Raw genomic sequence first — 24,636 nt, 5'->3', positions numbered from 1 at the left:
TCATTATAGGAAAATTTCATCAGCTAAGAGTTCGTGGACTATAGGCAGGATCTTATTAAAAAGAGCAGATTTACCAGGCAAATTTATATTTTAATGAAGAGTTTGGTAAGAAAGCTTAAACTTTACTAGAAGAGCAGCCATCAAGTTTCCTAAAGACTCTAGAAGACTCATAGGACTATAAGCATTAGTTACACTGGTTATAACATTCAAATCCATTCTTGTCTGTCGAATAAATGCTGATGAATGTGAATCTCATGAGTTAAAAGCTACCAAACCCATGTGAAAACCAGCAGTTTCTAGTATAAGTGGTCTAACAGGCTTGTTTTCTTCCTCTTTGCAGATCAAGTACAAAGCTCATGCGCAGAAAACAAGGAATGACTACAAGTTGGTCACTGACACACCAGTTTATGTCCAGGCTGTCAAAAGTGGGAAACAGCTAAGTGATGTAAGCACTCCCTGGGGAACTTACAGGGGACAGTAACAAAGACAGAGGCCACCACTCAGCCAAAGACTGGGCAGCGCCAGCCTTTGCTAACTAGGAAACCAGAGTTGGTGCTTTAGATAGTCCTTCAGATGCTGCTCTTGTTTGCTATCACGTGAATTACCAAGGAGTTCTCTGGGGTGGAGTTGTAAGGGAGCTGATCTATGAAATACTTTGAGAGCTTCCAGAGTTACTTCTATCCCTCTGTCAAGAGCAACTGTTTCTTTCTCAGTGAATAGTCCTTCTAATAATTAGGGCCAAGTAGGGCAGAGTAAAAAGCAAGCAGGCTCTAAATTGCAGATGTGGGTTGCAGTCCTGTCTCCACCACCCACAATCTGATCTGGTGAAAAGCACTTAGTGCCCCTGAGCCTCAGCACCCTTATGCATAAAATGGAAAGGTGTACAGAACGATATAAAGTTGCCTCCTAATAATTAAATCCTCAGGCTGTAAGTAAATATTAGATCCCCCAGTGAGTTGGAAGGTTGAGTTCTATTGTTTTGGAACTTCTGGTGATGAAATGCCCAGGTTTCCTCCTCTCATACCTGGGGTGTCTCTTCCACTTCTCAGTCTGGTGTCCACAACCTGGCCCTGATCCTATTACAAGACACAACAACATATCAGAATTCTCTAGGAAAAGAGAAGCAGGCTATTGATTTCTTTTAAAGTGGAACTTCGATTTTCATTTACTTTGCTTCTTTCTAATAATGTTGCCATGGTCTAAATCAACTTACTCTGCTTCTGTCTACATCCAGGCTGTCTACCACTACGACTATGTGCACAGTGTCAGAGGCAAAGTGGCCCCAACCACAAAAACTGTGGATCTGGACCGAGCACTTCATGCATACAAGCTCCAGAGTGAGGTGAGCGGTGAGAACTTGAAAGTAGCACCAGAAATCCAGGCCATTGGTCCCTGTAGAAGCAATCTCTTGATCTAACCTTGTAAAATATCAATACTGTTCCATTCAATGAGTTGGAAAAAACAAAAACAAAACATAGCTTCTCTTTCTCTTTGCTGGCAGAATCTTCCTATCGAGCAATCAAACAAATAATAGCAATATTTACAAGTTACAAAGAAGGCCAGTATATTATCTCTGCTTTCAGAAAGCTTAAAAACATAATAACAAAGAAAAGGCATTAAATTATAAAAGACTACCAACAAAAGAGATAAATGTAGACATGGCTATTGAATTTAGAAGAGAAAGAACTTGGGCCCCACCCACATATGTAATCTCCTTATTCTGCCTTACTCTGGGGAGCTGTTTTGTTCTCAGTTTTTTTTTTTGTTTGTTTGTTTGTTTGTTTTGGGGGGGGGCAACTTTTCATCTTGACTATAGAAGTAGTTTGATTTTTAATTTTAAACACTATTCTTAATCCTATAGTTCCCTGAGAGCCACAGTACTTAAGGTTATCATAGTTAGAAAATCCCCTGATTCCTGGCATGAGTATGTGCATCCTGACCACTTCCTAGCCTGATGTCAAGGCACTGTGCTATGAGGCAGAGAAGAGGGAAGTCGGAGACGACAATACAAAGATGTAACTAAGCATTAAGACTGACTCGGGGATTGGAGAGGGTTTGAATATCACCTAAAGGTGGGATTAATGACAGAGGTGGCATTTGGCTGCCTATCTTCTCTGCGTTTCCTAAATTCTGCTCTGTAGTCAACTGGGTATGTATTTGGAAGCACAGAAGAATTACTTCCTATGTGCCATTTCCCTCAGCATTCTCCTTTTCCAAAACAATGGATTCGGAGCAATCTGATTCATTTCATGCTCTTAGAACTTTCTTCCTTAAATCAATACATTGAGCATCAGTCTATTAAGTATCTGATAAAAAAAAAAAACAAACATGAACTGTATGTGATTTGTTCAACGGGGATCAGTTTTTTATGCCAATTGTCATTTAACCTATTCATCTTCATTCTGGCAGAATCTATACAAAACTGGCCTGCGTTTCCTGCCCACTGGGTATAGGCTTCCGGTTGATACCCCTCACTTCAGACACACCAAGGACACCCGATACATGAGCAGTTATGTGAGTGGTCTCCTCCTTGTTCATTTGTGATCTGAAGCTGGGATGGGAGGGAACTATTACTAGTTAATAACCTATTCTCCTACTCAAATCACACCTAAATGTTCAACATGATATAATGATGGGAGAAGGGGACAGCGTGTTGCAGGGTAGGATACTGTGGAATCAGCCGTGTCTGCTGTTAGGTAGTGTCTGGGTAGCCCAGTGAGTTAGGATGGGATATTCATGGGAACCGTGGCTCAAGATCCATGGCTGTCTTGATCCCTCTAATTCTGCTGGCCTCAATATAGGATCATCCTGAAGTATCTCAATCCATCTACTGGAAATGTTGCTTTACACACAACACTACTGAAGCCTATAGAAGGGACACTGTGTGTCCCTTAGAAAAGAAAGGACTTCTTGCACAGCTGTTGGCACTGATAGCACCCTTCCTCATTTTAAAAAGTACTAGATTGAACTTGCTTGATGCATTTACCTTATGGGCACGTCCTAGAGAAGTATGGTTATCCTAGTGACTGGCCACAGACTGTACTTATAACCCAGCCCTTGGCTGAAGACCTTCTTCTTTCCCTGCTGACCTTCAGAGTCCTGGGAACAAACCCTGCTGGAATGTATTTTCAAAGCAGAGAGTAACAGATTTTTAAAAATATATATATATTTGTACATATATATTTATTTTTTAAATATATATTTGTATATATATTTATTTATTTATATATATTTATGTATAAATATATATATTTTTTTTCTTTAGTTGATGATGGACTTTTTTTTTTTTTTTTTTTTTGCAGTGCTGGGGATTGAACCCAGGGCTTTGTGCTTGCAAGGCAAGCACTCTACCAACTGAGCTATCTCCCCAGCCCCAATGATGGACCTTTATTTTATTTATTTATATGTGGTGCTGAGAATCGAACCCAGTGCCTCACACATGCTAGGCAAGTGCTCTAACACTGAGCCATAACCCCAGCCCAAGAGTAACAGATTTAAGAATCTACCACATTATTTTTTTAATCAGTCTACAGAATCATTCATAAATCTTGAAATTATTCTTGTTCCTTCTTTATATTTCCTAGTTTCCTAGCCACATTGGTGCAAAAAAATGTATGTTTTTCTTGCATTTTTGTGTACTTACTACAAAGAGATTTCACCCAGCAAGGTTAAATTTTATTCCTTTCTGGACCTAGCTTTCTCATCCAACAAATAATTTTTAAGACTTGGGACAATATTAAAATTTTGTCAATTACTGTTCCTTTTACTTACACCTTGAAGAGCAATTCTCAAATAAAGGTGACATCTCTTTTCTAATTGAGAAATGCAGTGCTGCTTTGTGTACCCATCTTGATCTCATTCTGACTTTGCTTCTACAGTTCAAGTACAAAGAAGTCTATGAACACATCAAGGCAAATGGGTATACGCTAGGCCCCAAGGATGTTCCATTTGTCCATGTCCGGAGAGTCAACAATGTTACTAGTGAGGTACTGTGACTACTGGATTCTCTAGGGGAAATATTGAGTTTCAAATACCATGGCTTTGTTTGAAATGCATTAGAAGAATTTATTGAATTTCAGCTGTAAACTTACATATCAGCAAAGAATTAGAGTACTCTTTGGTCACTATTTTGATACTGTATCCCTTGGTGGTATTTTTCTTTATTTGGTAATGTCATCACAGAGTATCATTTATACACTATGATGCAATCATTTTCTAAGGAAATATTTCTTTCTATTGATATATGTAGTAAAAAAAAAATCTTTAATAAGTTTGCATTTTAGTCAGATTCACAACGTTGGTTTTCAACACCATCTACTGGTGTACATCTGATCCTACTAGGTAACTATCTGATAGGAGGTAGAAGATTTCACACTCAGAATTCTTCACCTAAATGAAATAAGTATCATTTTTTTGTCCTAATCTTAATAATTTTTGACATTCCCATTATTTTCTCTGCTGACTTTATATGTAAAATATTTGATTATTAGTCAGTAGATGTCCTGGTCATCCAACAGTAAACATCTAAAATGGTTTTATTCCTCTCAATGTAGAGACTGTATCGAGAATTGTACCATAAACTGAAAGACAAGATTCACACAACTCCCGACACACCTGAAATCCGCCAAGTCAAGAAGACACAAGAAGCTGTCAGTGAGGTGAGAATTTTCTTAAGAGAGAGAACCGGATGTGGACCCCAGTGGGGAATGTTGACAATTCCTTTAATTTGTGTGTCCTTTCCCCCCCTTAGTTGATCTACAAATCAGACTTCTTCAAGATGCAGGGTCACATGATCTCCCTGCCATACACACCCCAAGTGTTGCACTGCCGCTACGTGGGAGACATCACCAGTGACGTAAGCATCCTGTAGGGCCCTTTATGGAAAGCAGCCCTTCTTTCCGCCTTTTCCATTGAGCACTAATAAACTAATGGTACAACTTGGAGGTGACACAGTGCAAAAGCAGGACTCCACTGTTCCCTAGCCATGCAAACTGTAAAGAGAGGACCTCTGGGGAAGTAAAACAATCGCCAACCAATGACCACACAATTCTATATTAGACACTGAGGCTTTACTCCTTACACTCTGGTGCCCTGTTTCCCAGGTCATGTTTAGTATCTTCCTTCTGCTCATCGTACTCCTATCCCCTTTAGCAACTTTGCATTGCCATTTAAAAAATTCTTGCATATTTCTTTCTCCTAAAAGATCAATCCTGGGCTGGGATTGTGGATCAGTGTAGAGCACACACCTAGCATGCATGAGGCACTGGGGTTGATCCTCAGTACCACATAAAAATAAATAAAAGATATTTTTTAAAAAGATCACATTTAAAAAAGAAATCAATCCTTTCAATCTATGTTTTTCTCCCATCCATAGGATAATAAAATAATAGCAGTATTCTCTCCTTAGTCCGGAGTTAAAGATTTGTGATTTGAGGGCAAGCAAACTAAAAACATAGCACAGATATGTTGAACCAAAATGAAAAATACAATAGACCCCTCTTATACGCAGGGGTACCTTATAAGACCCTCAGTGGTTGCCTGAAACTGTGGATAGTACCAAACCCCATATATGCAGTTTTTTCCTATACATACATAGGGTAAAGCTTAATTTATAAATTAGGTACAGTAAGCAGTTAAAAATAATAGCTAACAAACATAACAATTATAATAATACACTATAATAATTATATTAAACTCATAAATGGTTTATTTCTGGAATATTCGTTTAATATTTTCAGACTGTGAAGGACTGTGGATACTAGAAACCAAAAATGGGGGGTGGCTACTGTACATCAACAAAGAAGTGTTGCCACCCTTTTTTGGTCCCTGATTTACATTTGCTCATGACTAACTATCTTTCTGTGTTTGCCCCAACAGATTAAGTACAAAGAAGACTTGCAGATCTTGAGGGGCCTTGGTTGCTTCTTGTATGACACTCCTGACATGGTCCGCTCCCGCCACCTGAGGAAGCTCTGGGTGAGTACACATCTTCATGACAGCTACTCCTGCCCAGCTGCCATATGCCTATCACCAGCCTCCAGGACTGGGTATAATGAATCTTAGCCTGCAGCTACTTTTAAGGAAAAATTTACCACCACCCTGCTTGGACAGGTCACAATTTACTTAAGATGATTTGTGCTTCCTGTAAAAGGTGATGATCTTAAATGACAATTGTTTTGGTTTCTGCCTAGTAAAACACCTAAGAGGGCCTGTGCCATTTGCACATACCAACCATTTGAAAGACAACATAACATGCAATCCCTTAAATGATTAATCACCTTGTTTATCTACTGTTTGTTTGTTTTTTTTAAGTCTAATTACCTGTACACTGATAATGCGAGGAAGATGCGAGACAAATACAAAGTGGTACTTGATACTCCAGAGTACAGAAAAGTGCAGGAACTGAAGACCCATCTGAGTGAGGTAAGAAAGGATGCTTTACCTATGGCTGCAAGTGGACCAAATTGACCAGTTCGACTAAAACTGCCAGAAAGGTTCTTAGTATCTCTCTCTAGTAATCACTCTTTAGGCAACTACAGAGGTAAAATGTTTCACTCTGCCCTTAACTGCAGAGTGGCCACAATGTCTAAGAAAGTCAGTTGACTTCACCTTGACTCAATTTACTCACTTTTTCCCCTTTTGGGTAAGGTGAGAATATTGATATTCCCTTCCTATGACTTGAGCTGATGAGGGGTTTTACATGATTTTATAGAAAGTCCTTCTGTTACACACTATTGTGGTAGTCTCCAAATTGAACTTACTTCCTGCTATCAGGACCCCAATTGTGGCAGTGACCTTTGAAAAGTCTTCAGTGGTTCCATATTCTTCTGCCCACTCAATAAATTCCAAACTAGTTTCATTTTCATCTGCCCCCTGGCATTGAGGCTCATGATTTGTTACAATTATTTGTATACAGATCTAATCTTCTCACCTGGTTAGTGGGTTCCTTGAAGTATGGACCCTATCTTCCCATCTTATTTACAAGTGTGTCTCCATTGTGCCTTGGCCATGTTAGTAGAAATCCATATTTGCCAGAGACTGAATATGCTTTGCAAAAGTATGAGCATTCCACAAATGTAAATGGTTGCTTTTTTTTTTTTCTTTATGGTACTGGGGATTAAACCCAGGGCCTCATGCATGCTACCACTAAGCTACATCTCTAGCCCTTGGTTGCACTTCTTATGAGTGACTTGGCCATTCTCCTACCATCAACCTTTATTTTGGCTCAATTTAGCAGGCTTCATCAAGCTGAGCTGTCAGCATTGGCCGTCAGACCACTTCATCGTTCTCAATGACTCTGATGGCTGCTACCTAGAAATCTTATGCTCTTGGACTTACAGATGCCTTGACACAAGAAATGTTGTCCTCCTTGGAGGGACTGTACAGCTTCTTACACTCTATGAGCCAGAGTTAGAGGATGACTAATCCTTTAGCTTTTATAAATGGTACTTGAACCAATTTTCTTTCCTAGAAGTTTCTCTGTTATTTCAACTAGTGCTCACACTCAGACAAGAACACTTCGGTTCTTTTATCTGAGTAATGTTGTGCTTCTCCACCTAGTTTAGGAGCAGAATAGCCAATGGGATGTTTTTAAAATACCCGATGATTCTGGGCATCTGTTCATTCAGTTTTTTTGTTTGTTTAGTTTAATTTTTTTTTTTTTTTTTTTTTTTGGTACTATGGATTTAACCCAGAGGTGCTTAACCACTTAGCCACATCCCCAGCCCTTTTTATTTTTTATTTAGAGATAGGGTCTTTTTGAGTTGCTTAGGGTCTCACTCATTAAGTTGCCATGGTTGACTTTGAACTCACAATCCTCCTGACTCGCCTCCTGAATCCCTGGGATTACAGGCCCAGCCCATCTGTATGTTTTTTAGATGCCCCAAAGGTGATCCTCATACCAGCCAGGGTTGAGAACCACTCCATCATATTTCCTCATCAGCTAACAATAATAATAATAATAATAATAATAATAATTCTTTGTTAATTTAAAAGTGCTTTAGAGTAAATACTTGTACTCCTTTTGACTGTCAGGGTTCAGAATTATCTAAAACTTGTTTCCCTTCTTCTCAACTCCTGTGAATCAACATTTGAGGAAAAAGAAAGGGTTTTTTTAAGTATTGCAGCTTCTACCACATTTGCCTCTTCATAAGAATGACCAACCCTGAAGTCAGAAAGTCTGGGATGGAGCCTGCAATAAAGACCTTGGGAGTTTTTAGTATCAGGAAAGTTCTAGAAACATTGACTTGATAAAATATTTGGCAAAAAGGGAGTTCAAGTTACTGGCTTTTAAGTTGAATTTGTGTTGTGTAGATTCTTGACATATAAGCATTTGTAATAGTAGGATACAGAATCATGAACAATGCACACCTAAGTACAAAAAAAATGTAACAGAAAGAGAACTAGCAATGACATGAGACCACTGAGTTTTAGTCCCAGATTTACTTCCAATTAGCTGTATGGACTTAAATAAGTCACAACATCAGCATTCCCATTTCCTAAGATAGAGAAGTTGATTATCTGTGAGGAGAGGAAGACAGAGACAGACTGAGCCTGGAAGAAACACTAAATTTGAATTTAGTTCCTCTTTAAAAGTAACACCACAGTAGCTCCAAATACATGAACTACATTTTATATTAAATGCAGTTCTATATAATTTAGATATTATGTATACACATATATGTACGAGTGAAGAGAATTTAATTTTCCTTCTTCGACTGGTATTTATGTGTGTGTTCTAATTTATTTGGCATTCATTTATTCCTTCTAGTTTGTCTTATTAAATTCCTTCCTTGTTTATTAGGGGACTACTAATTTTCAGGCTCCTTGTTTAGGAACTAGGTGATGCAAAAAATCATACAGCTGAGCCACTGCATCCCATGGGCCCCTGGGTCTAAGAGAAGAAATAGACATCAATGTGATAAATGGCATTTTACAGAACTACTCAAAAGAGCATGGGCTCTATTTTTCTCAGCAGATAAGAGGAGAACATTCTAGGCAGGGAGGATAGTTATGTGAAAACGGCCTTGAGTTCTAACTGGGAGTCGTTTCAAACAGCGCATGAGGACTACAGGGAGTGTAAAAGGTGCTGGGAGATGAGGCTAGAAACATGGGTTGGGGCCAGGTTGTGATGACTCAAAGGCATTGTATTAGTGGTCTTGGAATTTATGAAAAATCACTTAAGAATTACTTCTAAGCAGGAAAGATGTGAGTATTACAAAAATCTGTCTCTCAGACTTGTGAAAGATGGGTGAGCCACGTGGAGCAGTCCAGTAGAGGAACCAGGCTGAGGAGTCTGTAAAAGATGTGTTAAAAAAAAAAAAAAAAAACAAACAGGACAGAAGGCTGAAGCAGGGCAGTTGTGGTGAGCAGGAGTGGAAGGGTTGGATTTCAGGACTGTTGGTGACCGTTCTGATGTGGGCATTAGGAGTCTAGGATGACTCCCCAGATTCTGTCTGGGTGACTGGGATATCAAGGAGTCATTTAGCAAAATAGAGAAGACATGAAGCAGATGTGAGGTAGAGATGGGAATACTATAAAGAATTCTACATTAAATGTGATAAATCACTCACATTTAGGAATTTGCTGAAAGTTGGGTCTGGAGTTCTTAATGGAGGGAGAGACTCGAATCTATTTTCAAATGAAGGGGGAGTGCTGAAAAAGCAGGAAGGGTTGAGGAGAGAAGGACCAAGAGGTAGCTGTCAGTGAAGGTTCCAGAAGAAACAAGTGAGAGTGGGACTAAGAACACAGCTGGACACTTGAATCTTGGACAGGTAGGTAGGGAATGTCTCTTCTCTTGATAGAGAGGAGGGAAGGCAGGCTCAGGACGTAAATACTAATAAATCATTGGTTTATTGGAAAGAAAATAGGACTTTTACTGTGGGAGTGTTCCTGCCTTTCCTATGAGCAAGCAATAAATGTTCTCTGCAAAGAACATACCAAGTCAATGAAGCAGAGATGATGGCAATGATCTGTTTTATGTCTAGCTGGTGTACAGAGCCAAAGGCAAGAAGCTGAAATCCATCTTCACTTCAGTTCCGGATACTCCTGATCTTTTAAGAGCCAAGCGAGGGCAGAAGCTTCAGAGCCAGGTAATACCAATTGTAAATGAAGATTCAAACCCTGCCATGTGGCATCATCACCTGGGGCGGAAATATGTGCCTGGCCTCTTCTAACCCACGGCAGACCCTCACGCTTGCCTGTTCTTGCTGCAACCTTGTACCCAGTAGCACTGCACTTCAGAAAGCAGCGTTCTTTCAGGCTGTCACAATTAGTTAGGTTTCACATGACCAAGGATGCCACATCTCTTCTAAGTGCTGTGCAACTTTAGTCACTTCCTGAGTGGTCTGTGACTGCAAGTTGTGAAAATGGTTATTGAATCATTCCATGGAATATGTTATCCACAGAAAAAAAACATTCAGGCAAAATTAAGGGGAAGGTATGCTGAGGGATCTGTCACAATCCTCTCACTGTTCTGCTGGCATTTTTGATCACCTGGCAGTAGCAATAGTAGATAAACGGAACCATGTATATGTGTTTTCAAACGAAAGGCACAGAGAAAAACAAATTAACAAACACCTGTAGCAAAAACACAAACAAACAATCAAACAATAAAATCGGGACAACAAATAGGCACTACCCTCCCACTAAAGGGTTAGAAATAAATGAAGAGGGCTAAATACTAAATGCTTCATCTTTGTAATATCACACCTTTTTCTCTTATTTTTAAGTATCTCTATGTTGAACTTGCTACCAAAGAGAGACCCCATCATCATGCTGGAAACCAGACCACGGCCTTGAAGCATGCTAAAGACGTAAAGGACCTGGTCAGCGAGGTATGTTGGGATTCTACACTGAGTTAAAGAAAACAAATACTTTGCTAAAACCTTCACTTGCTAGGTGTATGTGTGTCCTAGGGATTAAACCTAGGGCTTTGTGTCTACCAGGCAAGCATTTTACCACTGAGCTACATCCACAGCCCCCAACTCTTATCTCTGTTCAGAAAGTTTGTTACTATATTACTATATATTGCTCAGCATGATCAAAACACAGAAAGCAAAGCTATTCTCTAAAAGAGTGTGATACATTGTGTCCCTCTGCTCCATCTATAAGTTGCTTATGAATTGGAGTAGGTTAAAAACATCTGACCTCAAGTTTGTCTCTCTCTTCTGTTTTTCTTTCTTAGAAAAAGTACAAGATCCAATATGAAAAGATGAAGGACAAGTACACCCCTGTGCCAGATACACCAATCCTCATCAGAGCCAAGAGGGCTTACTGGAATGCCAGTGATGTATGTATCCTGCCCTTCTTTTTCCTGTTGTGATAGGGAGAGCAGAGGTTGCAGTACCAAGAAATATAAGCTCTTCAGTCATATCCACAGTTCAAAGTCATGACCCACAAAACAGATCAGGAAGAAAACAAGAACACTGACACAATATCAATCAAGCAGTGTAGCTAAGAGTACTGTTGAGAGATGCTAAGAAGCCTATTGTCCCTTTTCCCCTGAGCAAAAGTATGACCCTTTCTTATAACTCTATTATAGCATTTCCTAGGGATACTTTACAACTAATTTACTTACCCATAAAATCATGGTCTTAGGGAGAACCAAACATGGATTCAGTCATGACATGTCATTTGCTTTCTCTGTGACTCTGTAATTTGTCTAATATTTCTTTTCCTATCAAATGAAAATGAGAATCATGAAAAATAAGTAAAGCTACACAAGAAAATGTATATAACATTCCTAGCATGCTACACAAAATGTGTGTCCCTTTTCTTCTCCTAATTGCCTAAATGTAGATCATGTGAATGACATACAACTCAGTAGTTGGAATTAGGAAAGACATACTCTCATTTCTCATATCATGTGACTAAAGGCAAATCTGCCTTTTTATTTTTTCAAGAAAAAGAAAAAAGAAGTTTTATTGCTTTGTTAGCAAAGGAGTCATCTTTCATATGTGTTTTTTCAGAGCTATCTAAAAACAAAAGAACTGTTTGAGGTTGAAATATTGCTCAAAGAAGCACTCATCTTATGTAAATGAGATGAATCTTCTATGATATTCTTTTTTTTTTCCAGTACTGAGTATTCAAACTGAAAAGCACTGAGCTACATTCCCTGCCCTTTTAATTTTTTGAGACAGGGTCTTACCAAGTTGCTAAAGCTGGCCTCAAACTCATGGTCCTCCTGCCTCAGCCTCCTGAGTTGCTGGGATTACAGGCCAGCACCAGCATAATCAGCTTTCTTTGATGGTCTTAGGTTAGAGTCAGAGCTGTTTTCTCTTGAAATATCACAAGCATAAAGAGTATATAAAATAAAGTTTCAAGATTGCTTAATGCAGAAGTCATTTTAACACTAGGAGTTAGAAGCTAAATCTTTCTCCACTTTCCATGTAACCTTAGTATGTCTTGTACTTCATGCATTTTTTCCCTCCCAAATGAGTGTTAGATTTATTCATTTTACATTTACAAAAAACATTTTAAATAGTCTTATAGTATGTCTAAGAAAATATAGTCTTAGAGTTACAGAAAAGTGGCAAAGATAATACAGAGAATTCCCATACACCCCTATTGTTAATGACTCACATTACCATCATGCACTTATCACAGCCAGTGAACCAAGGCTGATAATGTTTATTCTTGCATAAAGTCATACTATGTTTGGATTCCTTAGTTTTCTTAGTGTCCTTTTTCTTTCCAGGATCTGAAATGATCTTTTCAATTTTTCCTAAATGTATTCACAAGAAAACCTACAAGAGAGAGTTCAAGCTTGAAAGAGCCCAGTTATTCAATGTAGTAGTTCTCATAATCTATGTGCTTTCTGTCTTTCTAGCTACGCTACAAAGAAACATTTCAGAAGACCAAAGGGAAATATCACACTGTGAAGGATGCTCTGGACATCGTTTATCATCGCAAGGTCACAGATGACATTAGTAAAGTACGTCTTTGTATTTCTACTTGTGTTGGACTCTAATCCACCATGACTTTTTTTCTTTTCTTAGCAATCTCCCTTTTGTAAAACTCCAGGGAAAAGTAGACTTCGTGCATTAACTTTGGGTAAGACTTTATAGCTGTCTTTGTGTTTTTGTGGCAGGTGAAATACAAAGAGAATTACATGAGCCAGTTGGGCATCTGGAGATCCATTCCTGACCGCCCAGAACATTTCCATCACCGGGCAGTCACAGATGCAGTCAGTGATGTGAGTGTTGACATCTACTTTCACATGTAAATCCATAGTTTCATATGAGTTATGAAGTCAGCCACTGTGGAAAAGCTGATAAGACTCACACCTAGCTTTAAATGTTGAAATTACAAAATTCAATTGCTAAATGAGTAAACTTCAGTGTGTGAGAGGGAAGAATATGCTCCAGTTTGTAAACCTATTTTTTCTTCTAAATGTATGATGTTATATTACATGATTGGAAGTACTGTACTTCATCTAGAAAAGAGCCTATGTTTGATCCATTGATGATACAACTTCATGGGGCAATTAAAACACATAACAGAAAAAAAAAAAAAAAAACACATAACAGGGGCTGGGGAGATAGCTTAGTCAGTAGAGTGCTTGCCTTGTAAGCACGAGGCCCTGGGTTCGATCCCCAGCACCCAAAAACACACACACACACACACACACACACATAACAATGCTCATTTAGAAGGAAATTTCACTTCTCTGTATGAAAATATAAATGCTAAACTAATGATATACTCACTATGAAAATATACCTTATTAAATTTGAATTATTTTAATAAGTAATAAAATAAAATTTTCTACATACTGTAAAACCATGTACCTTAAAATAAGAAGAAATCAGTACTACTGGAAACTTCTTTATATAATAGTTTTACTACTTTATTGTATAGACCCTAACCTACAGCTATTTGGAGTAGGTACTTAAAATTCTTTGATGCTAATGTTCTTTTCTCAGGTAAAATATAAAGAAGATTTGACCTGGCTTAAAGGCATTGGCTGCTATGCCTATGATACCCCTGATTTCACCCTGGCTGAACAGAACAAGAAACTCTACAGCAAGGTATTTCCTCAACATACATTCAACCCAGACCTGGACTTACAGGCATATTAGCACTGAGGAAATAGCCTTTCCTAAGTGACTGTCCCTATCCTTGCCTCTAGACACTGTAACTGGAACACATACTGAACTGTTCACTTTCCTAAGGAATTTACTTATTTTTAACCTCAATAATTATAGTTTATTTGAATTTATCTGAATTTGATGAAAAGTCACCACAGTACAGCACTTTACAACTCTCTCAGAATTTCCTCCCTATTACTATATCTCTGGATGATTAACTCTACTATAGGTATGGTAGCAGATATAGAGTGGGGGTATTTTAATCTACATTGTGGGACTCGAGGCAAGTCAAGTCTTTTATGTCCTCATTTTCTTATTTACAAAATAAAGCAGATGAAGATTCTTCCTTTGAGTTGTAAAATAGGTGTTAGCCATTTTTTTCCTTCTAATAACTCCCAGACAGTAGATATTTCAGATTTTGTGGGCCACATCCATTCTAGCACATATTCTCCTTTGTACAAGGCCTTTTTAAATTATAAAAACTATTCTTAACTCCTGGGGCTATTTCAAAACATGTGTGTTGGGGGGCTAGATAGTTTGTAACTCACTCTATATAATCATAATTATCCAATTAGTTGTTGGGAAACTATATTCAAGTTAATGGACTAAAAACTGCCATCAAGTGTACATGAAAATACTTTCAAAGTAAAATAATAATATATAGGAACAAAGAAATTTATTTAAACTTTTGCCCATCGTGGAACACAAATCTATTTAGTATCCATTCAAAGAAAGTGTTTTCTAGTGTGTCTTTGGGGCTAGTTTTCTGGGCATCCTGGTAGGTATACCCTTCACTGCTGTTGGGGGTGGGTAAAGGCCTAGCGAGTACTTGTTAGCTCTGTACATAAATCATCACAGCGACAAGATAAATAGCACACCTCATTCTGAAGATATGCTATCAAGTAATCATGTTCTTTTCCTCTAGTATAAGTACAAAGAGGTATTTGAAAGGACAAAGTCAAATTTCAAGTATGTTGCTGACTCTCCAATCAATAGGCATTTCAAGTATGCAACTCAGTTGATGAATGAGGTATGTATGAACTAATGCAATCAGGCCTATTTAGTTTCCTGCAGAAGTCTATAGAATTATTTGATTAAAACCTAATATTTAGAATGACAGGACAACCATCCTAAGTGTTCATTCAAAATAAAGATTTGGAAAGATGGTATAATGTCACCATCTGATGGAGTCTATCTAAACCATGAATAAGAAAAAGCAAAGGGATCACTCAGAGTGGAGTGAAGGCCCTACAAGGCATCTGTACCTCTGCCTGCACCAGCACGGGGAGCCACAGCCCTGTGGGTGCTGACATAGGTCAAGGACTCTGTGGACTATCAGCCAAAATCCCTTAAACATGGTAATGTGTAAAGTTGGGAGATCCATAAGTTTAGGGTTAATTTAGTGTCCCCTAAAAAGACACCAAAATGGCAGTGGTCAGGAGACCCACTCCAAGGGGATAGTTGTGATTCATGTATTCATATATATTGCTATTGTTACTATCATATATCTTAGTGCACAGAAGTACCCATTTGCACCCAAAATTTCCTTTTTATTTTACCCAGTCTTTCCTGTAACCATCCCGCAAGAATCTAAGTTAAATTTAATTCAAGAAAGCTAAAATAAGCAAGACATGAATTTACTTATGTCTGGATGGTTTTATAATTAAAATTGTATTTAACTTTATTTTTAGGTTTTCCACAAATGTATGTAAGTTCAAAAATACTGCTAGAAACTTAGTAAAATATATCTAATAATGAAAATGTAGCAAATAATATATTTATTTATAACTTTTTGTTGTTTGTGTTTATTTTTAATCTGATTTAGTTCATTTTCAGTAGACATTTCCAGGCCGGACACCCCTGAAGAACTACTACTGTCAGTACTTCCTAGGAACACAGTGTTGAAATATTTTGTTTCTCTTTTTCTGTTTTACAAAGGATTTCTAGGTTTTTTTTTTTATAATCAAATAAATTAACTTGTGTTAGAAGATTATGATAATTTTTCCATAAATGTATTAGCATTAGTTATGCTTTGTGATGCTCACAGCCTGAGATGGTAAACCTGTAGCTTATCAGCATTTTATTTTATTTTTTAATGAACCCTGGGCTGGGTAACCACATTGAAATCGTATGCAACTTTACTTCATTTTTTTGTGGTGCTGGGAATAAAGCCCAGGACCCAGCACATAGTAGGAAGTGCTTTACCACTGAGCTACACTAAAGTAGTAGTGCTGAGCACTGAGCACTAAAGTAGTAGTGCTTTACTACTAAGCCTTAGTATCTTAGTATTATTATTTATTATTTATTATATTAAATACAGTGTTAAGATGCCATAAAGTCTAACATTATAATGGCATCGTATGAAAAGATAGCTAAGAAACTCCAATTCCAGCTTCATGAATCCAGTCTGTTCAGACTCCAGCCTTTCCCAATCTTCTTTCACTTCTTTCCATACCTATCCCCCATTTTTACTGCTCTGGAAGCTACTTCTAAAAATAATATGTTTCTGGCTCACTGGAGTGTTTACCTTGGGACATTTCTGTATGGCCTTGAAGTTGTACTCTTGCTATAATTTGATATGATGTTTGAGCAGAAAAAATACAGAGCTGATTATGAGCAGCGGAAAGATAAATACCACCTGGTAGTTGATGAGCCTAGACATCTGCTGGCTAAGATCGCAGGCGACCAGATCAGCCAGGTACTGTGATGAGGCTGGCCTGTGATCCAGGCAGACTGTGCTCCGGGTTTCTCATGAGGTGTTGTCCCGTCTGCTGCAAAGATGTCATAGGTTCTGCCTATGATATTGGACTGTTCTGTTCCAAAGTATCTGTGTAGCCACCCAAAGAGCCCATGAGCTATTTGAGTGTGCCAGTCCAAGCTCTGTGTCCTCATTCGTGCTGTAGTGAAGATGAAAACAAAAGCTGGGTCCTCCCACACATTTTTTCCTTCTGCACAACTTCTTTGCAACTGTTGGCTGCAAACCGAGCTGCAAAGTCAAAATAAGACAAAAATTATGGAGGACAAAAGACAAAACTCCCAACTGTATTTCTCTTCGGATGATTTCTTCTCTGTAAAACAACTTTGGTGGTAACATAAGTGACACTAGCTATGTTGGTCCTGTTCACAAGGACTCTGGACAGTCAGCCATCAATACGGCAGTCACTGTGCTCAGCACTGTCATGTACCTGGCTTCTTCACCCACACAGCCTTGTGAGGACACAAAGTGTATATGCCTACATCTCTTCACTCAGAGGTGACTGGGATATAGAGCTGTGTTCTTTTCTGTCTTCATAAGTCTCTTTTGTGCTTCACTGCTCTTTGCATGAACAGAGAAAATATAAATCTAGTGCCAAGATGCTTCTGAAACAAGGATGTAATGAAATTCTGCGTCCAGATATGTTGACTGCTCTCTACAACACACACATGTGGAGCCAGGTAATGTCCGATGGGTGTGAAGGAGGAGGTTAGACCTTAGGTGCATTCCCTTTTATGCTTTCATTAGTCTCTGCTCCCTACCCATGCTGGCTTCACCTGATAAGGCTGCATAAATATTCATTCCTTATCAATGAACTCTGAATGTGACCAAAGGGGGTGATGAAACAACCATCATCTGTACAGATCTGATACTTTAGAAACTCTTAGAAAGATTAGCTGAAACTCCTTCAAATGTTATTTCCAAATTAGGATAATATCAATTTATATTTTTTTAGTATTTCCTTCAAAGAAATAGATTCCTTAGAGACTGAAGATATATCATTAGATTCAATAGCATTTAAAGGTTTGAATATTTAATGTTTTCATCTAATTTTCCCATTATTCAATTATCACTGCAACTATTCCATTTGGGAGAGATGAGGATTATCATGCAGCTCTTTCAGTACTGTCTATATTCGTGGTGCCTCTTGAGTTTGATGCTGAATTGCTAGATTATTGCCAGCATTTCTGTTGTCACACACACTTGTTAGCAGTATCACTGGTAGCATTGCCTTCCTACAAGGCCAATAAAAACACATGTACCACCTTTCCATCACAAGCTGAAAGGTAAATATGGAGCAGCAATAAAGAGTGACAATTTTTAACTACAGATGTACTATTAAGATGCCACTTTCCCAGACCCTCCCCCGCAAAAATATTTTAATCTTTTGAATTAGCAAGATGTTTTATCATTTTAGTTTGCCATCAACTTAACACACAAAACGAGGAGGAACTCTCTCCATAAACATCCTGTTTGCCTAAACTTTCTTATTGGCTTTGATATGATCATCATAGAGTTGTGCATGAGATTTTATTAAGCTCTCTGTATCTGTCCTGCTTAAAACAGCTTGTGTGCATGCAAATGTGATTTGAAAATTACAAAAACAAATGATTTTTAAAAATTATAAATACTTTTCAAACTGTATGCACTCATTTTCTATTTTACATCTGTTTCATCTTTGATATGCAAGAATGCCTTAAGAGATAGTACACACTCATTCCAGTATGTTGTAGGTGCAACAGTACTTTTTGGAGTCTAGAGAATGAGGTTCAGATCTTGCTCTGAGGTTCCATTGGCTCGGTGTCCTAACCTCTCAGGGCCTCCATGAATAGAAAATAATATTATCTGTTCACTTTACTACACTATTGCTATCAAATACAAATTTACATTAAACAATTCTAATTAGGACATAAAGTAAAACCTACATGACACTATCTCTCACCCTAGTGTTTCATTACATTCTTAAAGTCCTCTATCCTACTTCTTAGAGTTAACTAATTCTTTTCTTCAACAATTTAGATCAAGTACAGGAAAAATTACGAAAAGACAAAGGACAAATTCACCTCGATTGTGGACACTCCAGAACACCTGCGTACTACAAAAGTCAACAAACAAATCAGTGATGTAAGTACAGGGAACACTGAAGAGATTCTCAAACTTGGGCATTAGCAAATGTGGAGGGCCATTTTAGATTGTCACGTGTCAGGGAGGCTGCTGCCATTTTAGTGGGAGGAAGGCAGGATGCTTCATGTCTGCTATGCTTAAGACTCTTCTTTCACAGTGCAGTGTTGTTCCAATCAAATTGGCCAACTCATCAGTTGAGAAACACAGAGGCCTTAGCAGAGAGAGCATGAACACACACTTTGAATTTACAAAATTCTCTTCTCTGTGTTTACCAAAAAAAAAAAAAAAAAAAAAAAAATTGCATTTATATTTGTACATTGTAAAAGAAGTAGTATAACATTGTGTCCATCTGCTTTTACTCTCCTTCAGATTCTTTATAAGTTGGAATACAACAAGGCCAAACCCCGGGGTTATACCACAATCCACGACACACCCATGCTGCTGCACGTCCGAAAGGTCAAGGATGAAGTCAGTGATGTAAGTACTGCCGTGGCTTCTCGGTCCCTCTCATCTTGGCCTACCTCCTGATGTGATATAACAAACCCTGGCTCAGTTTCCTATGAAATGACCACCCTAAAACTTAGTGGCTTAAAAGCAGCAGTCCTCTGATTTGCTTATGATTCTGCAAATTGATTGGGCATAGCTGAGTAGTTCTTTCCACATGCTGTGGTTAGACCTTTGAGGTTCAGTTGGTCCAGGACATCAAGGCAGCTATTCCAGAACAACCCAGTCCCAGCATATAATTGCCCCAAGTTGCCTTAAAAAGGAAGAAAGGAGGCAAGCAGATCCAGGGTTGTGTAGAGCATAGTTTATTAGGAGGACTTATTGACAGAAGCTGGGATGAACGTCTGGGTAGCAGCAAGACCAAGTCGATCCCCATGATTTGGGTCAGGAGGAAGGGCATATTGGTCATGACAAAGGGACTTTATTCAAGTTGAAGTGTAGCTGGTTTATCCCAAGATAATATCAAAGAGTCAGGAACATACCTGGTTCCAGGTATGTAAAAATACATATACCATAGTTTTGTCTATTTATATACTGGGAAACCATGCAGAAAAAACTCACTAGGGTTACTCTAGGACAGTCATGGCAGTTCAATTTAAGATGGCAGCAGTCAAGTCGAATCCGTACATTGGCTCACTCACATAGCTGGCATGATGACTGCTATGGGCTAGGAGCTTGACTCCTGTATGAGTGAGGACATCTACATATGGCATTTCCTTGTGTCTTGGGCATCTCACAGTATAGTGATTCGGTTCCAAGAGGCAGGAAGTAGAAGCTTCTGGGTCAGAGCTCCTCCTAGAACTGACAGAACATCATTTTTTTCCACCTTTTACACACTTAGAATCAAGAAGTATGTTAGTTAGCTTTCTGTCACTATAAAAAAAAAAGTCTGAGATAAATTAACTTATAAAGAGAAAAGGGTTGATTTTTGGCTCACAGTTTTGGAGGTTTTAGTCCATTATTGATTGGTCCTATTGCAAGGCAGCACACTGCTAACTTTATGGCCAGGATATAAAAGAGTGAAAGAGGAAGGGGCTGGGGTTTTACTGTCTTCTTCAAGGACATGCCCCCATGACCAGAAGGCCCCCCCCCACTCCCCTGCCAGGCCTCCCTTCTTAAAGATTTCACCACTTCCCAGTAACACCATGGGCTGGGGACAAGACTTTAACACTTGGGCCTTGGGGGATATTCCAGATCCAAACTATAGCAAGAGGTACAGAGAAACATGCCATCTCTGAACAAGTGGCAAAGCCACATTGCAGGAAAGCATGTGGAACAGGAGATATTGTTGAAGCTGATCTAAAATATGCAACATGCCATGAATGCTATTAATACTCTATAAGCATCATTTTGACTAAGGGGAACAAACCAGTTGTTATTCTAATACCCTGAATTTGAGGATAAGTTGTATTCCTAAGTTTTCAGATATTTGGCTTGATTCCATGGTTGAAAACTATCATTTTGGTTGAAAAAGCAGTTCAACATTTTAAAGAACTCCATGGCTACGTAAGTGCTGGGGCACTAGGAAGAATAGTCAAGGTAGTTGTAGAATCGCTCATTCCTATCCCAAAGTCTTGTCTATAGCCAGAGGCTCAGGAATTCTTCAGCAAATGAATAAACGTGACCTTGTTGAAGACATATAATGCATCTTAGATATATGAAATATATGTCAAAATAAGTTTTGAAGCTACAAACATGAACATCAGGTATTCATAATAATCTATCAAGTAGATCCCTGATGTGGAATAGCCCATTCCCTAACATAAGAAAAATGAAAAAAAAAAAAAAAAGAAAAATGAAGAATTTCTATATCCATTTCCCCAAACTTTCTGATTATAAGATCTCAGGGGTACTGATCTAAAATATTTATTTACAGGCTTTTTCTCAAAGATACTGATTAGTAAATTAGGTCTGTGATAAAGCCCCCAAAATTGTAGTTCTTAGGATTCATTTAGTAAACCCTATAATGGCTCCCTCAGAACAGTTTACTTTGGCGTTAGTTACCTTAAAACCTGGGATCTGGGCTGGGGTTGGGCTCAGTAGTAGAGTGCTTGCCTTGCACATGTGAGGCACTGGGTTTGATCCTTAGCACCTCGTAAAAATAAATAAATAAAATAAAGGTATTACATCCAACTACAATTAAAAAAAAAAAACCCTGGAATCCTTCCCCAACAATTTAATGAGAAAGCCCAGATTGGGCCCCAAATTTAGGAGGCAAATATGGATGAAGCTAGAAGTCCTAGATCCAGGATGGGGGGGCTATCTACTGGGCCTGCAGAGGCTTCAAGCATTCCCTGGGCCCCGCCCACCCATCCCAACCCCCAAGTACCCAAACTTGGTAGATATACCTCTAGCATTGACAATGGTGATGACTGCATCCATCTGTTCATTCATTCATCAAATATTTACTATTGATAAATATTTCTATGTGCTGGACACTAGGGATGACATAATGAATGATACAAAACCTTTACCCTAAGGTGGTCCAGCTTAATAAAGGAGGCCAAAAAATAATTACAACATGACTCAAAAACAGCAAGAACTGTGGGAGCAAGACTAAAATTCTGTCCGGGTGGGCTGGTGTGGGGAAATCTTCTGCTATCTTGAAATAGCAGTTATCAAGATATTCTGAACTCAGGCTTTTCTGACTTGGGAAAGGGAAAATGTGCATGGAGATCTGTTCAAATGGCCCTCTAATTACAAACTCATGGAGGTAAATCCTGTGGCGACACCGATGACCACTCTCAATGTACACTGGTGCCGGTGTTAAGATTTCAGATAGAAAGCTATACCTCTGCAGAGCTGAATCCTTTCTTCATGGTACATTCTTTTAAAAATATTCTATCTTAGGAAATTTTGTGTACTATAGTCACAGTTTGAATTTCTTGGTTTTTAAAATTCTTTGTAAGATGTTATAAAAATTTAACCTTGTCACTCCATTTCTTTCCACAGCTAAAATATAAAGAAGTTTACCAAAGAAATAAATCTAACTGCACCATTAAACCAGATGCTGTTCATATCAAAGCAGCCAAGGATGCCTACAAAGTCAACACCAATGTAAGTTCCAGGAACTTCCAGGCCTGTCTTAGTCTGTTTTCTGTTGCTATGACAGAAACTGAGACTGGGTAACTTAAGAGAGATTTGTTTGGTTTACAGTTCTGGAGACTAGGAACTTCAAAAACATGACACAATCTGTCATGGGTAGACTTCCTACAAGAAAGCATGTGAAAGAGACCAAGAGAGCAAAAGTGGGGGGCACTTTTATACCAAGTCCACTCTTTACAAGATAATTACCCAACTCCAACAATAACAGCATGAATCCATTCAGGAGGGCTGAGCCCTTGTGACCTAATCACCTCTTAAAATCCCACATTGTAACATTATCACAATGGCAGTTAAATTTCCACATGAGTTTTGGATGTTTATGAATCAGCCTATTGAGTGATTTCTTCCTTGGTATTAAAAACAGCTGGACTACAAGAAGCAATATGAAGCCAACAAAGCCTACTGGAAGTGGACCCCTGACCGACCAGACTTTATCCAGGCTGCCAAGTCATCCCTGCAGCAAAGTGATGTAAGGAGAGATGCAAACATAGCAGTTATCCATAATGACCACTGTGGGTGTTAACCTCTGCTCATTTGAGATCCAAGGAGAGGAGGAGGGAATGGCAGACTCCAGTAGCACATCTGGACATTGAGCCTGTTCTGCTCAGCCCAGACATCAAGGACTCAGAGTCCTGACTGAGGGTGGGAAGGGCCAGGGGTGGCCCTGGTCCTGGCTGCTGGATTGGAAAGGAGTCCACCATGCAGCAAGGGGCCAGGCAGCCCTCCCCTCACTCTGTGAACACATCCTCATTGTCCCCTAAAGAGGGCTCCCCACGGGTTTAATCAAATGCTCAGCTTCCACCTGTGCCTGTGACCCACTCCCTCTTCCTTTTCTTTTGTCACAGTTTGAATATAAGCTGGACCGAGAGTTCCTCAAGGGCTGCAAGCTTTCTGTCACTGATGATAAAGACATGGTGCTGGCCCTCAGGAATTCTATAATAGAAAGTGATGTAAGTATCCAGTCCCTTCCATGATGCCTCACCCTGGACCATCTTCCATGGCACAGTCTCCAGGGACACCTAGGAAGGGACAGAGGAGGTCTGCTCTATAGGAGTTCAGATGCAGTCCTGAAACATGGCTATGCACTCAGTGGACACCAGTGATGTGGTTGGGTCAGGTGGCAGCCATGCAAAGGCTATTAAACCCGGGTGACAGTTTTTGGTTTATACTGTACCATGAGGCAGTTCACATAGCACAAATTAGGAAATCTGAAGACCTGCCCTGAATCTATGTGGAAACAGTCACTTCTTTTCTCTAGGATCCTCATTTGTAAGGGAGAAATAACAATACCTCCCTGGGCTGATGGGAGGGCCAAAAGATGTATTTGAGAATGCCTTCAACTAATGTCTGTCTGTATAAAGATCCATCATGACATCTTCAACTTACAAGCTATAAGGGAAAAACCCTTTTGAATATTTCTCAGGATTTCCAAGCATCAAATCTTTTATAGGGTTTAGTGTTTCAAGTTTGTCAGTGATGCCATTCTCCCAGCTATAAAATTGGAGGGTTTAATAAAAATATGCAAGTTATTCAGAGAAGGTTAAGAAAAAATTTTTTACTCCCCTAGCTGAAATACAAAGAGAAACATGTCAAGGAAAGAGGAACCTGCCATGCTGTGCCTGACACTCCTCAGATCCTTCTGGCAAAGACTGTCAGCAATCTGGTGTCCGAGGTAATCCTCCAATAGCCATATGCTCGGCTTCCATCTTGGGCCAAGGTCCCAGGCAGATACCTTAACAACCTCTTTCTGGATTCCCCCAGAACAAATACAAGGACCATGTCAAGAAGCACTTGGCCCAGGGCTCATACACAACACTACCAGAGACCCTGGACACGGTTCACGTCAAGAAAGTGACCAAGCATGTCAGTGATGTAAGTGGCTAGTCACAGGATTCCTGGAAGCAGCGATGCCACTTCACCTGAGAAACTGGTGAAAGACTTTATGATGCCTTTTTGCATACAAGTGCTTCCTTTAGGTAGCTTGACTCTTATCATCAATACCTAGGGAATCCTCAACTCTTGCTTAAAAATGATCCGGTGTTTATTGCTTTTCCCATT

General features: G+C 39.1%; 1 protein-coding gene across 29 annotated transcripts in view; it reads left to right on the top strand.

The window, feature by feature from the left end:
* Positions 1-24,636, top strand: part of NEB (nebulin) — a 200,464-nt gene that overhangs the window by 139,510 nt on the left and 36,318 nt on the right. For 27 of the 29 annotated variants that reach the window (XM_079134469.1, XM_079134460.1, XM_079134459.1 and 24 more), the window contains 23 exons: positions 341-445; positions 1,235-1,342; positions 2,410-2,514; positions 3,879-3,986; positions 4,554-4,658; positions 4,751-4,855; positions 5,878-5,976; positions 6,313-6,423; positions 9,987-10,091; positions 10,731-10,835; positions 11,186-11,290; positions 12,830-12,934; positions 13,091-13,195; positions 13,926-14,030; positions 15,016-15,120; positions 17,421-17,525; positions 18,865-18,969; positions 19,339-19,446; positions 22,426-22,530; positions 22,943-23,047; positions 23,424-23,528; positions 24,146-24,250; positions 24,340-24,450. In XM_079134469.1, coding sequence (XP_078990595.1) covers positions 341-445; positions 1,235-1,342; positions 2,410-2,514; positions 3,879-3,986; positions 4,554-4,658; positions 4,751-4,855; positions 5,878-5,976; positions 6,313-6,423; positions 9,987-10,091; positions 10,731-10,835; positions 11,186-11,290; positions 12,830-12,934; positions 13,091-13,195; positions 13,926-14,030; positions 15,016-15,120; positions 17,421-17,525; positions 18,865-18,969; positions 19,339-19,446; positions 22,426-22,530; positions 22,943-23,047; positions 23,424-23,528; positions 24,146-24,250; positions 24,340-24,450 — 2,430 coding nt within the window. Of the gene's footprint in view, positions 1-340; positions 446-1,234; positions 1,343-2,409; positions 2,515-3,878; positions 3,987-4,553; positions 4,659-4,750; positions 4,856-5,877; positions 5,977-6,312; positions 6,424-9,986; positions 10,092-10,730; positions 10,836-11,185; positions 11,291-12,829; positions 12,935-13,090; positions 13,196-13,925; positions 14,031-15,015; positions 15,121-16,683; positions 16,789-17,420; positions 17,526-18,864; positions 18,970-19,338; positions 19,447-22,425; positions 22,531-22,942; positions 23,048-23,423; positions 23,529-24,145; positions 24,251-24,339; positions 24,451-24,636 lie in introns of all 29 variants that reach the window. The other 2 variants (XM_079134465.1, XM_079134455.1) reach the window with 2 other exon arrangements.

Source organism: Sciurus vulgaris (genome assembly GCF_902686455.1).
Source record: "Sciurus vulgaris genome assembly, chromosome: 3".
Classification (NCBI taxonomy): Eukaryota; Metazoa; Chordata; class Mammalia; order Rodentia; family Sciuridae; genus Sciurus; species Sciurus vulgaris.
Note: the sequence above shows the minus strand (reverse complement) of the source record. Positions and strands in the feature narration are given on the sequence as shown.